The sequence below is a fragment of the Sus scrofa genome, chromosome 7 (genome assembly GCF_000003025.6).
Source record: "Sus scrofa isolate TJ Tabasco breed Duroc chromosome 7, Sscrofa11.1, whole genome shotgun sequence".
Classification (NCBI taxonomy): domain Eukaryota; kingdom Metazoa; phylum Chordata; class Mammalia; order Artiodactyla; family Suidae; genus Sus; species Sus scrofa.
Genome location: NC_010449.5, coordinates 27,405,904 through 27,422,833, shown reverse-complemented (window position 1 = coordinate 27,422,833; position 16,930 = coordinate 27,405,904). Strand labels below are relative to the sequence as shown.

The window sequence follows — 16,930 nt, the reverse complement described above, 5'->3', positions numbered from 1 at the left end:
TGTTTCAAACTATAGTCAACAATGAGATTGAATTTACACATGCTTATTGGATTTGAGATATTTTCCCACAGTTAATCTACTAGTTCATGGCATTCTCATGCATCTATAGACCTCTGTATAAACAGTGCCTTTGGTATTGTTTGAATTTACTGTAAAAGAATGGGAATCCAGCTCTGGGTACACACTATTTTGTTGTTATTCTCATTTGGCATATTTAAGTATCCAGAGTAATTGTTGTTAATTTTAGGAGGGAAACAATGTATTCCTTCAAATTATTCATTATGTATTCATTGTATTTGTTGATTTGTTAATTTTGACGATATCTTAACTGCTTGCCTATATAATCAGTTTGTATTTAAATATATACATTGAGGTACATTTTTTAAGACTCTACTAAGACGAGTTAGAAAAATCATTTTTCCTGGTCATTTGAATGACAAATTTCCTAAGAGAACTTACAGAGGTGTCCAGTTAGTAACTGAAGCTGCTTCATCATTTATTGAGGTAGGGTGTGTCAGAATGTCAGTTGTTTCTCCTCAGCAGATTAGTTTAAATCTGTAGACACCCCTCAACAGGAAAGTGTTAGGCAAACCATACACAATCAGAGCTTCAGAAATGGAAGTATTAGGTTATTAGACTCTTGAAGTACCTGAGGTCTTCCAAAAGGTCTGGTATTAAGGCGAGTTAAAGAACCCAAGATGAAAGTCTGGCTTCCGTGGTAGATGAAGAAATTTAGTTCCACCAAGAAAGAAACATATTTAACAGAGAGTTGATATACTTAAGGGGTCATGAATGTATGTAATTGTCAAGGTATAACAGTAAGGAGTGGTGGAGCCTGTGGCAAAAGGGGGAAATGCGTGCTTTGTCTAAGCAACAATCTTCTTTTCAACTCTAGGATAAGGAGGCCATATAATTCACATAGGGTAAAGGACCCAGTGTTGTTAGTTTTTTGGGGCTTCTTTTTCTGAATAAAATCTGGAAATCTAGCTTTTCTGGTTAATATTCCTGCATTTAAAAAAAAAAACCGGAGTTCCCGTCGTGGCGCAGTGGTTAACGAATCCGACTAGGAACCCTGAGGTTGCGGGTTCGGTCCCTGCCCTTGCTCAGTGGGTTAACGATCCGGCGTTGCAGTGAGCTGTGGTGTAGGTTGCAGACGCGGCTCGGATCCCGCGTTGCTGTGGCTCTGGCGTGGGCCGGTGGCTACAGCTCCGATTCAACCCCTAGCCTGGGAACCTCCATATGACGCGGGAGCGGCCCAAGAAATAGCAACAACAACAAAAAAAGACAAAAAGACAAAAAAAAAAAAAAAAAAAAACACCACCCCCAAACCAAGTAGTATTTATTATGCTCAGTTTTAACAAGGCACAGGAGACATGGCTTGTTTTGCTTTTCTTTGTCTGGAGCCTCACCTGGGAAGTCTAAAAAGGTAAAGTTAACTCAATGGCTGGGAGCTGGAATCATTTGGAAATTCTCGTCTATCTAGCTGTTGATGTTGGATGTCAGTTGATGTCTTAATTGGGGCTGCCATTTGGAATACTCAAGCTTAATATTCTCCATGTCTCCTTGGCTTCCTCACAGCATGGCAGCTCAGAGCACTGGATATGAGTGTCCCAAATAACAAAACAGAAGTTGCATTACCTTCTATGACTTAGCCTCACTCTGTTAGTTACAACCCAGCCACGAGTCCAGCCAGATTCAAGAGAAAGGGATATAAGACATCACCATACAGTGAGGACTGGCAGTGGTCCAAGGATGAACTGTGTTATTGTGGCCATTTTTGGAAAATATAACTTGACACATCAGTTTTTTTCAGTGTAATATCCTGATTTTTACCATACTAGTAACTTTTTAACTTTTTTAAAAAATTTCTCATTTTAAAACATTTTATTGAAGTGTAGTTGATTTACAATATTGTGATAATTTCTGCTGTACAACAAAGTGATTCAGTTATACGTGAACACATCCATTCTTTTCAGATTCTTTTCCTGTATGCATTATCACAGACTATTGGGTAGAGGTGCCTGTGCTGTACTGCAGGTCCCTACTGGCCAGTCATTCCATATACCTCAATGTGCATATGCCAGACCCCCAGCCTGTCCCCTTTGGTAACCATATATTTGTTAGGTCTACACAGCTGTGTCTTCTAAATTCTGCTTCATGCAAAATAATCAAGATAGAAGTCATATCCATAAAACACTTCCAGGGGTACAATAACCAGGGGTCCTTCAGAATGGCTGAGGTCTGCTGCAAGGTCTGTTGAGGGGTGTCCTAAAATCCAGGAGTGGTCTATGTGGAGACAACGAGGGAAGACAGACATGCATATGGCTGTATAGCATGTGATAAGTACTGTGCTAGACAAATGTGCCAGAGGGTTTGAGAGTACACAGGAGGCGCCTAATTATAGAGTTAAAGTAATTTAGGTCTGAGCAAAAATACCCAAAAGTTAGAAATTAAATCTAAATAACATTTTAAAATCCACTCTTAAAAATAAAAAAAGATTAAAAAAAAAAACTTAAAAAAAGGAGAAAGTACCAAAGACTTCTCAGAAGAACTGATGTCAAGCTGCCATTTAACTGGGTCAATAAAATTTAGCCAGACAAGAGTGTCCTCATGTGAAAAGACAAAGAAATGAAAATATGATTCATTAGTAAAGACTTACCTATCCTTTGGGCGAATCAGATTATAAAATTGTTGGGAGTGGCAGGGCCTTTAGCTGACGTGACAGAAAGGAAACAGGAAAGCCTGGATACAGCACATAAAAATAAGAAAAGAATGGTATTTGGATAGAATTTGAGGTTATCATCAAATCAAGAATTTAGTAAAACAAATTCATCTTTGGAGAAAATTATGATCATCCTTTTTCCGCCTCAGGCCGATTTGGTCACTTGAGCTCAGTAAGGTCTCCATTTGTTGCTATTTTGACCCTTTCCTGAAAAGCCTTTCTGTCCTTTCATTGCTATTTGGTTTCTTAGCCAATTTGCTCTCAAAAACGAACAAACAGGAGGGAGTTCCCGTCGTGGCGCAGTGGTTAACGAATCCGACTAGGAACCATGAGGTTGCGGGTTCGGTACCTGCCCTTGCTCAGTGGGTTAACGATCCGGCATTGCCGTGAGCTGTGGTGTAGGTTGCAGACGCGGCTCGGATCCTGCGTTGCTGTGGCTCTGGCGTAGGCCTGTGGCTACAGCTCGGATTAGACCCCTAGCCTGGGAACCTCCATATGCCACGAGAGCGGCCCAAGAAATAGCAAAAAGACAAAAAAAAAAAAAAAAACGAACAAACAAAAAACCAACAACAACAATAAAAAACCCAAGTCTTGCTTTTTTTTGTATGTGCACACTAGGAAAAATGGAGGTATTTTTCTTGTAACACCACAGTCATATAAAAAATATGGATCTTTTTGCTCTTTAAGTCATAGGGTGAGAACACCCAAAACCAGGCACTTTTGATCCTGAGAGGATAGAAAGAAGAATAGAATTTGTCTCAGATGCGTGTGAAGTAGGGTTAAAAAAAGAATAGATACTATTCACTTTTCATAATTAGATTTCCCTTTATAAAATTCTCAACGTCTTCCATTACTGTTTCATTACATGAGTATTTATTAAGAGCTTGCCGTTTTATATGTACTGGAAGTAGAATAGTAAATAATTTGGTGAATCTAAGTACAGGTTCACAGTCCTATAGTTGCAACACTGTGGACCAGATGTTTCATATTCATAATTGTTTGTAATTTGGAAAGGAAATACAATGCATGTGCTCTATATTGCGTTATCACCCCCAGTGGCATCCAGGCCAAAAATATATTAGTATTATTGTATTGAAATATATGAATGATTAAACTAAGTGGGATATAAATAGTTATAAATAGCTTCTGGTCATTTTCAGGTCAGAATTTTGTTACCTAATGATTTCATGCATCCAATTAAAGAAAAAATTTTGACGTCTGAGCTCTTGGATTTGGAATTCAAGTAATTGCAGACATATATTTTTAATGTATAATATTTAGAATATTGAATTATAGGAGACATGGGAAAGATGCAAAAGAGGAATCTCAAGGACTAGTCAGGGAACACTTGACCATTTCCAATGGCAGTAAGACTCTAATAACAATAGTAATAACTGCCATGATATTGTGCAGTTGTTATGTGCAGATGCCTATATTTGTTACTTCGTAAATATTATAGAATGAGTTTTATCTTTCTGTTGTAAATAAAGAAACTAAGACTCAGAATGTTTACCTTGCCCAGGATCTTATAGCTTAACAGGTAGAAGATCCAAGCTTTGAACTGATTCCTGTCCAGTTCCCTTGTACTTTTGCCATATTGCTTCCTTTTACTCCATTTTTTGTTAACATTTCAGCTTATTAGGAAACTCTTAAACTGAAGTATTAGCTCCTATCCTGTAATCTCCATCTGTATTCATTGATCACTAACTGGCTCTGTTAGACACATAATAAATCTAGCTTTCTTCCACATTTCAGGCTTTCTTTATGACCATCGTGTCCTTCTACAGATATCCAATTCAGGGAGTAGTCAGTGCACTCTTGACTACAGTTCTTCCCTCTTCTGTGTTCACACCCTTTGCTCTGTGATCTTTCAGTCCTTCTCAAAAAACATGGCAGAGTATTTTTCCTGAGTCTTCACCATCATGTATCTTGCTTTGACTAATAATGACACTTCTAAGCCTAGACCTTAAAAGGACTGTGTGTTTCTCGCTTGCCCTTTTGTCGTTGCCATGGAAGAGCTTCCCCAGGTAATGACTGTGCTCCTACCCTGAGCTCCAGAGTGACCACATGCAGAGTCCAGCTCCACAGACAACGTGGAACAGTTCCCCACCAAGCCCAGCCTAGATCAGCAAGCCTCCGGCCAAGCCAATACACAGGAACTAGATAATCGCTTGTTTTCATGTGAAGCTAGGAGTTTGTGATTGTTAGTAAGAAACCAGTATCCGGGGTGAATGTCCCCCACATAGTCATGTTTTCCCCAATTGTTCTTGCTGTCCCATGATTCCCATTTCACCAAATACCCTAGTTCTCTTCTGACAATATTCCAGTTGTTTTAAGTGTTCAACCTAAAATGTGGCACAGTGATCTTGAGGTACATTTTATCGGATGAGAGTTGACCGGTAAGAAGGCATGACATCAGTACATCCTGTGCTTCTGGCTTTAAAGCCCTTCATCATCATCTGACCATGTGATTTTCCCAGGTGACCATGTCACATTATTGGATTTTACTGAATTTGTTTTCAAGTGAAAACCTAGATTCTTCCTAAATGAACTGCTGTTGAGCCAGTTCTAACACCACCCGCATCTTTGCAACTGATTTTTTTTTTTAACCTAAATGCAACAATGTACATTGATCTTTGTGACTATTCACCTTGGATTTAGCCTGTTGTTGCTTTTGAGCTACTGTTTTGAAGACTAATTCTTAAAACAAGCGTGTTAGTTATACTTATTAGCACATCTTACCTTTTATTGAAGTATATAGTTGATTTATAATATTGCATTAATTTCTGCTGTTCAGCAAAGTGACTCAGTTATACATGTATATGTGTGTATATACTCTTTTTAATATTCTTTTGCATTATGATTTATCGTAGGACATTGAATATAGTTTTTGTGCTATAATAGGACCTTGTTGTTTATCCCTTCCATGCATAATCACTTACATCTGAGTAGCACCCTTTAAGTTGACATTGACCACTAATTAAAATGTATAGCACAGGAAAATCTACTCAATAGTTTGTAATAACCTGTATAGGAAAAAAAGAAGGGATTTATTTATGTATAACAGATTCACTTTTCTGTACACCTGAAACTAATACAATATTGTAAGTCAACTATACTCCAATAAAATTAAATAAAAAATAATTTTATGAGAACGATGGCTGTACTTCAGGCACCTTAAAAATTGTTTACAAAGAAATGACATAATATTTTAAAACTACTTGCTCATTTATTCAACAAACATTCATTAAACATCACATTTCTGCATCTATATATTCAAAACTCAGACTTTGATTTATTCACAATTAATGTGGTTTCTACAAAGAGTGACTCTGGACTTTTGCATCAGAAACCTCTACAAGTGAGGAATTAGATTTCTGGGCCCCTGATGAGACCAACAGATCAGAATATGAAGAATGGGGTTTTAAATGCTCAGAGTGTGCATTTTTACCGCAGTACCCTTGAGAGGCTTCTGCACACTAGGTATTGAGAACCTTGGTTCTAGAGGAAGAAACCAATATTTTCAAAGGTGATCTGGTGCCCTATGGAGAACAGTATGGAAGTTCCTTAAAGAACTAAAAATAGAGCTACCATATGATTCTACAATCCTACTCCTGGGCATCTGTCCAGACAAAACTATACTTTGAAAAAATACACGCCCCTATGTTCATAACACTATTCCCAATAGCCACAACATGGAAACCACCTAAATGTCCATGTCAGAGGAATGGGTAAAAATATATACAATGGAATATTTCTCAACCATAAACGAGAATTAAAGAATTTCATTTGCAGCAACATGGATGGACCTGGAGATTATTATACTAAGTGAAGTAAATCAGGCAAAGAAAGACAAATATCATATGAGATCACTTACAAGTGAAATCTAAAAAAATAATATAAAACAACTTATTTACAAATCGAAAAAGACTTAAAGACATTGAAAACTTATGGTTACCAAAAGGGATAGTGGGGGCTGGAGAAATTAAGAATTGGGGTTAATTGGAGTTCCCGTCATGGCTCAGTGGTTGGCGAACCCAACTAGCATCCATGAGGATGTGGGTTCGATCCTTGGCCTCCCTCAGTGGGTTAAGGATCTGGCATTGCCGTGAGATCCCGCGTTGTTGTGACTGTGGCTGTGATGTAGGCCAGCGGCTCAGTTCCAATTTTACCCCTAGCCTGGGAACCTCCATTTGCCACTGGTACAGCACTAAAAGACAAAAAGATAAAAAGACCAAAAAAAAAAAAAAGAATTTGGGTTAATATATACACATGACTACATATAAAATAGATAAACAACAAGGACCTACTGTATAGCACAGGGACCTATAGTCAATAACTCGTACTGACCTATAATGGAATGTATAACTGAATCACTTTGCTATATACCTGAAACTAATAAAATACCGTAAATTATACTTCGATTTTTTTAAAATTATAAATAAAGATAACAGGAGTTCTGGCACAATGAAGGCTGTTCTATGTGAAGACGTGTGCAAGGACTTAGAGAAAGCAAGTGGGAAGGGCTGGCGCCTCACCTGGGAGGTGGGGTAAAGCTTTAATAAGATGCTGACACTTGAGCTGGGTCCCAAGAAGAGGGTGAATACTGTCCTAGGTGAAGAAGTAGAAGCAGTTCCATCTAGACAGAAGGATATAACCATAGTCAGCAGCATCAGGTCAGGAAAGATTTGTGACTTTGGAGACACTCTACCATGTCAGGGTGTCGGTTGTAGGGGAGAGTCTGGATAGATCATTAGAACATAGATAGAAAAGGGCCTTGTGTGCTGTGCCAAGGAATTACCCCCCACAGTCAAAGGATTAGAGCAAAGGAAGACATGAGATTACAGTGCAGTTCAAAGCATGCCACACTGCTGCATGGGTTAGGACCTGATTTAGATTCTATTCTTAGAGTTTCTGGATGAATGTCGCTTTGTTTCCTCACATTTAAAAAAAAAAAAAAAAAAAAAAAAAGCTTGTAAAAATAGAATCATTGTTACCAATTCATATATCCTTTCCCAGACTCTTTTATTTATTTACATTTCTGAAGTCTGGTGCATGAAAATAGCCCTTTAATAAGTAACAAGTTGTCCTGGAACATTATACAAAGCAGGTTGAGATTTCATTTGTGATTTGAATGGAGAAGAATATAAATCACCATTAACACATAACCATAATGCAGCTTGCACCAGTGAATTCAGTTTCAAAGTCAACCAGATTAAAGTATTGAAATAATTAGAAATTACATTGTTTTTCACAACGCTGAAATTTTACTAATACTCATAAATTATTAGTCAACCAAAGAAATATGTGTATGCAGTCAAAATTATGTTTATTTCAAGCTAGGGTTCAATAGCTTCTGTGTATTTGTACTGTAAGCATGTAAGACTTCATTTATTAATGTCATGTACCACGGAGTCTAATTAATCAGTCAGTGGAAGGTCTTATTTATAGAATATAATGGCTATGTTCTAATGATAATTCCACACAATAAAACAGAAGAGTAATGTTTTTATTACAAAATTGCTCACCCATCATTTAAAGGGTCAAAGAAAACAAAAAAATACAAGCTGAATTAGAAAAAAAAAAAAGTGATTAAAGGGAGTTCCCATTGTGGTGCAGCAGATAAGAATTCAACTAGGATCCATAAGGATATGTGTTTGATCCCTGGCCTTGCTCAGTAGGTTGGGGATCTGGCATGGCTGTGAGCTGTGGTGTAGGTCTCAGACATGGCTCGGATGCTGTGTTGCTTGTGGCTGTGGTATAGGCTGGCAGCTGCAGCTGTGATTCTACCCCTAGCCTGGGAACTTTCAAATGCTGAAGGTGTGGCCCTCAAAGGCAAGAAAGGAAAGGAAAGGAGAGGAGAGGAAAGGAAAGGAAAGAAGGAAGGAAGAAAAGAAAAAGAAAGAAAGAAAGGGAGAGAGGGAAAGAAAAGAAAAAATGATTAAAGAATGTCTATAAAAAAATACCACTTGCAGAAATGTATATATAACACTGAGTCAGAAAAAGAAAAGCATATATTTTTAATAACAATTTATATTTTTTCCATTATAGCTGTTCTGTCGGTTTTCTACTGCACAGCAAGGTGACCCAGAAAAGCATATCTAAATGTATCGCCTTGTCATTTGGGGCAGGAGGTTTCCCTCTCAAAAGATCCATTTTCTTTAAGGGGATTTTCTTTCTTTTTTAAAAAATTGTATCATTTTTATTTTTAAACGGAATGTCTTGCATTTGTCAGTAAACAAGTTATTTGGTGAACATTCTCTGTGCTCATGTATATACTATGTGAACATTTAAGAAACAGAAAGTGCTTGAGTTTGTGAAATTTGGTGGGGGGGGCCTGGCTTTCTTAAAAATTTTTTTTAATATTCTTGATTTACTAGGACCATACCACCCTGAATGTGCCCCATCTCATCTATAAGGGGGAATCATTGCAAAGTTGATTAAAATTCTACACTAGATGCCTTACATAAATCATCTGTCCTGATCCTTAATCTATGAGCAGAATAACTATGTCACTTCCCTCATGAGTAATCATCCCATATTTCATCCTGTGAACATTAAATACCATCAGCTGAAACTTAAGAGGGTATATATGGTTATTTCATGTTCCAGCATACTTCAAGAAGATGAAATCTCTATCAGTGCTGTAACATTTATGAATATGAAAAAGTGGAGCTTTATGTCTATGCCTTCATTGATTGGATGATCACACATTATTAATATTTATTTAGTGCCTGCTATTCACTGGGCACTTATGGGGCTGTCACAGGTTCTCATCATTATTTGAGGTAGATATCATTATTGTCATACTAAAGGTGAAAAACCTGGAGTTCAAAGAGTTTAAATGATTTATCCTAGATGACACACTCAATAAAAACAAAAAATATCAGCTCTCAATTTGAAGTTCAAATATCTTTTTTTTTCTTATTCTGCATCATTTTTTATAAAACATACTGATTTTCTTCCAGCTGGATCATAGAATGGACAACTCACTGTTCTATACTCTTGAGAAGGTGGACATTTTCTGCCTCATGAGTTACCTTTGAGGGGGGTAATGATAGCTTTGACCTTTTCCGAACAAACTGGCCAGAAAAACAGCTGCAAGGCTTTTCTGTGTTCTCCAGCTATCCATATAGTATGTTTAATGTGACTAATTTACTGGTTAATTTCAAAGACAAATTTATATTATATTTATGCACAAGCATGGCTGCTCTAAAACACAGTGCTTTCTGTGTGACACTGTCAGTTGAACACAATGAATAAATAAATTAATAATCAAAACATCAAAGACACTTTAAAACTGTTTGTGGAATCTTGATGGAATTTCAGAGATAATTTAGAATTATAGTATCTAAAGCATTGCTTTCTCCATGTTAGAGTTCTGTGGAAACCACTGACATTAGAATGAGGAAGAGGGTATTTACGTTTTAGTTGAAACACATACACACAAAAAGGAACATATTTCATTTAATATGTTGGGCATGCACAAAATGATCAAGATTTCATCTTCCTGAAATATGCTGGAACATGAAATGATCAATATATTTCAAATTTTGAATAAAAATTATGTTTCATTTAACATTTTATTTTTATTATTTCTGTACTAGAAATGTACAAAATAAAAGTTATGCAGAAGAGTTTAAGGATTTGATATGGTTTATATTTACACCAACTTTTAATTTACTAGTAAGATGAATGCAGTGATAGTGAATTGTCAACAAAGAAAATTATACATGTGAACATTGACTTCTAGTATCAAGAAGGTAATTTGTATGTTTTAATTCTCCCATTGTCCTCAGAATAAAGACAAATTTCTAACTGGAAAAATTCTTGATGGAAAATAAAACATATAAAATATGTAATAATTCTGGCTAAGTAATTTATGCTATACACTTTTCATGTTTAAATCTCATTAATTCTAATGCTATTGATATCTGTGATTTTAATTTTAAAAGTATGAGATTAAGAATTTTGAACTATATGTATGGATTCACTCATAATTAGCAGTTTTATATGGTATATGTTTTCTTAATGCTTTCTTTGGCCCTATGACTGGATGTATCAAACTTGAGTTTTATATCCATCTGTTCTAATAATTGAGTATTTAACTTATAAACTCTTGAAATTAGTTGGTAAAAGCCCAAAAAATGAGTTTTCACTTTTCCTTACCCATGGTTACCCATAATGACTGTGGGTTCAGACACCACCAGTCATTTATACACTTAGTTATCAAAATTCAAGCACATTTGGTTGCTTTCAAACAATGCCTTCACTAAATCACTATGTTACATTTAAGTTAATTATCTTTTAATATTTGGATGAAAATGTACGTTTTTAACCTTTGCAATATTATAACATATTTGAAACAATCGTGTACTTGGTGTTAACAAGGAGATTCTAACAACAATGGTTTTTATGTTAAGAATTTCTTCATAAGAGTTCCCGTGGTGGCTCAGTGGTTGATGAATCCGACTAAGAACCATGAGGTTGTGGGTTCAATCCCTGGCCTTGCTCAGTGGGTTAAGGATCCGGTGTTGCCATGAGCTGTGGTCTAGGTTGCAGACGCGGCTCAGATCTTGCATTGCTGTGGCTCTGGTGTAGGCCGGTGGCTACAGCTCCGATTCAACCCCTAGCCTGGGAACCTCTATATGCCACAGGTGCAGCCCTAGAAATGGCAAAAAGACAAAAAAAAAAAATTTCTTCATAGACATTATCTAGTTTGTGATCAGTGAAGTCTTGGGAATGGATGTAACAGTAAATGAAGAATGTAGAGACGAAGGAAGTGAGTTTAGGAGACAGCCTTGGAAGGACCACATGGTGGGTGGACGTGGAAAAAAATCCATACCCCTTGACCCCGACCTCATCACCTGAAAGTCACCTCTGCCCTCACACACTGGCTGCCTTGCCCTTCCTCAAATGCCCTGTGCCTACCCATACCTCGTAGTCTCTATGTTTTCCTTTTGTCTTCCCCTAAATTTCTAGTTTGCTCCTTTATCTCCTTCAGGTGTTTGTTCAATACTGATTCATCAGAAAGTCTTTTACCCTCTTGGTGTTCTTCTTCCAGATATAGCCTTTTCTCCTTCACACTTATACCTGTTTAACTTAGCCTGTCTTTTACTTCTGAACTCCATGAAGGCTGGTATCTTAATCTGTTCACTGTTCTATTCCTTAGCACTTGGAATAGGCTCTGGCACATAATAGGTTCTCAATAAATTTTATTGGATAAATGGAGAGAAATAGGTTTAAAATACCCACAGTACTCATCTATTTATACTTCCTTACAGTACTTAATATTCCAACATATCAAAGTAATATGTTAATGTAACTCTTCCTCTTTGTATTCCTGGGATGGACTAGAGCCAATAAATATTTATTGGGTGATTTCATATAGTCACAATTTTCTAGGTAAATAGGAGGCAAAGGAGAAGTTTAAAGGGGAATTATAAACTCAAAATCTCTATGCTTTGAAACCCAAGGCTTAGGGTGTCTGGCATAGCTTAAAGATATCTAAGTTCCCTAACTTATGTCCTATTCTTTTGTCAGTGAGTAGAATCTTTCATTCTGTTACTTAAAAGCTTTCTAAGTAAATATCAAAGCTATTTTTCCTTATACAAACCTCTCAAAATCTGTAGATTTTTATATGTAGTTAAGCTAACTATAATTGAAGTTCTGTCATAGAAGGATCAAGGAAATTGTAAAGGAAATTGGAGACCTTGTTCTAAATAGAATTGAACACTAAAGGCTTGGTAGAATTAGATAGCATTGGATTCTCCAAATAGAAAGGAGAGTCAAGGGGTGAGTACCCAGGGAGTGATGGGTGGTAATCAATGCGATGGATTGTTGCATGGTGCCTAAAAGGGAGCTGTTTAAATTGGAATGAACATAAAGCTCATCAGTTCCAAGACCCCATTCATTTTGCCAACATTTCTTGAGCATTTGCTATGGGTCAGGTCCTGGGTTATTCCCTTGTAAATAAATGATGGTACAAATAGCCCAGACGTCCTAGAAATCACATCTTAATTGGAAAGACAGACAAGTAAATATTAGCACCTACACAAGTGAAACTGCAAAAATGGCTGTTGTGTATGTGAGAGGTGAATAGCACAAAAATGACTGTTCTATACGTGAGAGGTGGGAACACATTGTAGGGTTATTTGGGATCTGCGAGGGCTTCATGGAGGAGGAGGGGATGAAGAGGGTGTTGAGAATTTGGGGTGCCCTTGTTCTTGATGGAAGCTGGGACTTTTTCTCAGAAGGAGGTAAAGGTAGAGAGGTTCTCACAGCTCGTCTGATCTTCCTAATCATAATAATCTCATGATCGTGATGGTAAGTTGATTATTTCCTATCTTTTTAGCTGGCATTATATAGAGAAGCTTGATAATAATTGTTCAAATACATACAATGAGCTAGATGAATTATAAGTTGTCACATGAGTTCGGCCATCAAATATACAGGGTTCAAACCCCAGCTTCCTTAGCACAAGTAACTTAATTGGCTAAACATCGATTCCCTCTTCTGTGTTTTTCCCAATACTACAAACTCAAAAATTGTTGTGATGATTAAACATGGAAAGCTCTTAGCCTTGCTTGGCATGGCATGTATTAAGTGGAAGACGTAAATTTTTATGGTGATTACAGTTGTTATTGCTTCTGGGAGGGACTAGAAGGAGAGGAATTTCAAAAAGACAAGTGACTTCTTGTTTGAGGCCCCTTTCCATTTAAAATTTCTCAATTCTAAAATTCAGGCGACGGAAATGATGAGTGAATAGGAAAGAGATTTAAATCGATAAGGAAATAGCATGTAATAGATGTGGCTTTTTTCACTGTTGATGTTATTAAAACACTAGGGAAAAAGGAATTAAGTGAAACATCCATACATTTGAGTTTGGGCCTCCAAAATGTCAGACTTAATTTGTGTATCGCTCTCAGTATCCACCAAATCTTTCCCAAAAAATTGTAACTGCTAGACGAAGTTAACACGGAATTATCCTTTTCTTGCCTTTTAATCTCTGCAAAGTTGTGAGGGGAAAAAAAAAAAAGCAGAGAGTTAGCAGTTCAAACTACAGATACTGAATATGATATCTAATGAAATGAAATAACCGTGAGTTATGTTGATAAATAATTTATCCTAATATGCAAATTTTCTCACACATTTTAATTTAACAAAAAAGCCCAAGCTTGTGGATATAAAGGAAATAGAGATGGGAAAACACAAGGGAGACAGCAACTGTGAAGAGAAGTATTCATTCAACAGATATTCATTTGTCCAATAAATATTTGTGGAGTACCTGCTCTGTGCTTGATATCTGGTGCTGGTGATACAGCAGAAAAAAATGAAAGACGCCACCAAGAGGGGGACTTGTTTATGGCAAAATATAATTATATAGGTCCTCTTAAATCATTCCTTGCCTTCAGTGCCTCCTAAGATAAAATCCAAACTCCTTACCATGCCTAAGTAAAGGTCCTTCAAGATGTGACCTCCTGCATCTTTCTTGGTTCTCTCTCACGCATTGCTAACCCTCCCACTCTGGAGGAGGGGCTGCCCAGGCAGTACTTTTCCTTGCCTCTGAGCCTTGACTGGTGCTGGTGCTCTGCCTGTGAGTTTTGTTCACTCCTTTTCACTTGAGTAGTTAATGCCTCCTTTCAGGATTCATCCTTTGATGAATGAGAAAAAGCAAAAAAAAAAAAAAAAAAAAAAAAAAGAAAGAAAGAAAGAAACTCAATGAGTCACTCCTTATCACTTGTTTAATGGCTTTTCTGCTAGATTTTAATTTCCACAAGGGTTCTTCAGTATAACATGTTTGATTTTTAGTGTTTTACAAAATAGACTGAATGTATCTTTATGTATCTGATGTGTTTTTTAGCCAGATGATGAAAAGGAAAGACCATATTAAGAGGTGAGAGAGGATACACAATGTAGCTAGTTTCTATGGGAAGGTAAAGTTTGTTCTAGAAAAGATAAAGTAAAAAGCACTTTTTAAAACCTATTTGCAAGGAGTTCCTGCTGTGGCCCAGTGGGTTAAGAATCCAACTGCAGGAGTTCCCGTCGTGGCACAGTGGTTAATGAATCCGACTAGGAACCGTGAGGTTGCACGTTCGATCCCTGGCCTTGCTTGGTGGGTTAAGGATCCGGCGTTGCTGTGAGCTGTGGTGTAGGTCGCAGACGCGGACGCGGCTCAGATCCTGTGTTGCTGTGGCTCTGGTGTAGGCCGGTGGCTACAGCTCCAATTGGACCCCTAGCCTGGGAACCTCCATATGCCGCGGGAGCGGCCCAAGAAATGGCAAAAAGACAAAAAGACAAAAAAAAAAAAAAAAAAGAATCCAACTGCAGCAGCTCAGGTCCCTCCAGAGGCGTGGGTTCCATCCCCAGCCCAGTGCAGTGAGTTAAAGGATCTGGTAGGTGGCAACTGCAGCTCGGATTCAATCCCTGGTCCAGGAACTTCCATATGCCTGGGATGTGGCCATTAAAAACAAAACAAAACAAAAAAAAAAACTATTTGCAAATAGGTCACATTCTCTAATACATTCTCTATGTCGTGTCATGTTTCCTACTAATTCTCGTAGCTATTCCCAGGTTTTCCCTTGGGGGACATCTATTATTTCTAGCACTGAGTCTGCAGTTTACCAACATAGGATCAGCTTTATGCTTACATATCGCAAATATTTATAGATCCTGAAATAAAATAAAAATATGCATTAGGTAGCCAAATGCTAAGCTAAATTAAACTAATTTCTACTTTTTGTATAATATTTTTTTAAATTATGACTTGGTTATATTAGGCTATGCAGCTAGCAAACCATTCAGTGAAAAGAAATAGCTAATACATTTGTGAAGCACATGGACATACCGTGGAAGTGTTGGAGGGGAGTCTAATTTCAGTGTTTGAGAGTCAAGGTGAAATTGATGTACATTTCCTAAGGTAACAGCCTTAAAAGCCACACACAATGGACCAGATTGTTATCTTATGCAGCACTTTTTCTTGGAAATAGACCTTTTATAACTCTCCTCTTGAAGTATTATACTTGTGTTTTAGAAGAAAGTTGATTTATGTAATAGAAGGATTGAGATAAGGAAGTACTGACGTGGTATAAAAAAATCATAGCACTCTTCGTCAATAACCTGTATTTTTCCTTACTGAATATTTCTTTAGGATTGTGGGTTTTGCTTAGAGATTCTTGGGATATTACCTTAGCACACATTGTGCTTCCAAACTCCATGTGAGTTTTTGAGTTGGTTCTTCCTGAATGCAGTAACATTGACTGCTGTCTAAATCTATTGCAGTGTGCCTGAATACTATGACTACGGTCATGGAGTAAGTGAGGATGCCTATGACAGCTATGGTAAGACCTTTTCCTTACTAAAACTGTGAAATCAGAACATCTGTCTGTCACCAACAACTCAGAAATTACTTCTATCTTTCTCCACCCAGTTTTGCAGAAGTCCAGATTACATTGATTATGTAATTCCAGGGTGAGGTTTGACAAGCGATGCTGGTGGCAGAAAATTGGACAGATCAATTTTCATCAAAATTTCAAAAACAGTGAATCACATAGGTCATCTTCAACAGCAGCAGTGAACATTCTGAATAGTGTCTTTCTTATATGTTTCACTGTGTCTGTTGTCCAACTCATTGATTTGGGAATACTTTGTCTTTCTGCTTTCACAAAGATCACTAGAGTAAGAGATAATTTAAAGATTTTTAAAACTTTACGTTTTCTCTTTATGGCCACACCTGCAGCATCTGGAAGTTCCGGGGTCGGGGGTCGAATCAGAACTGCACCTGCTGGCCTACACCACAGCCATGGCAACACCACATCCAAGCCATGTCTGTGATGTAAAAGGCAGCTTCCAGCAACAATGGATCCTTAACCCACTAAGTGAGGCCAGGGATCAAAACTGCATCCTCACAGACACTGTGCTAGGGTCTTAACCTGCTGAGCTACAATGGGAACTCCAAGATTTCAAGACTTTTGAGGGCATAAATTATAGCCTTCAAGTTACTTTTATAGCATGTGTAATTCCTGAGAGTGCCAAATGATTGACTCATAAGAATTAATAGTTAATAGGCATGTCTATCTATAATATTAATTTCAAAATTACATTGTTTAATTGAAAAACCACTTAAATTAATTGTACTTCAATTCAGTAAGATTTATTGAGTGCCTATGCTATATTAATATAGTACATCACTTTGGAAGAGTAGTCACT

General features: G+C 37.3%; 1 protein-coding gene across 6 annotated transcripts in view; it reads left to right on the top strand.

Annotated features, from left to right (window-relative positions):
- KHDRBS2 (KH RNA binding domain containing, signal transduction associated 2) overlaps positions 1–16,930 on the top strand; it is a 546,959-nt gene that overhangs the window by 472,739 nt on the left and 57,290 nt on the right. For all 6 annotated transcript variants that reach the window (XR_002345643.1, XR_002345644.1, XR_002345641.1 and 3 more), the window contains exon 8: positions 16,004–16,062. Coding sequence is in view for 2 of the 6 variants with exons in the window: in XM_021098559.1 (XP_020954218.1) it covers positions 16,004–16,062 (59 nt within the window). In the remaining 4 variants the exon portion in view is untranslated. The remainder of the gene's footprint in view (positions 1–16,003; positions 16,063–16,930) is intronic.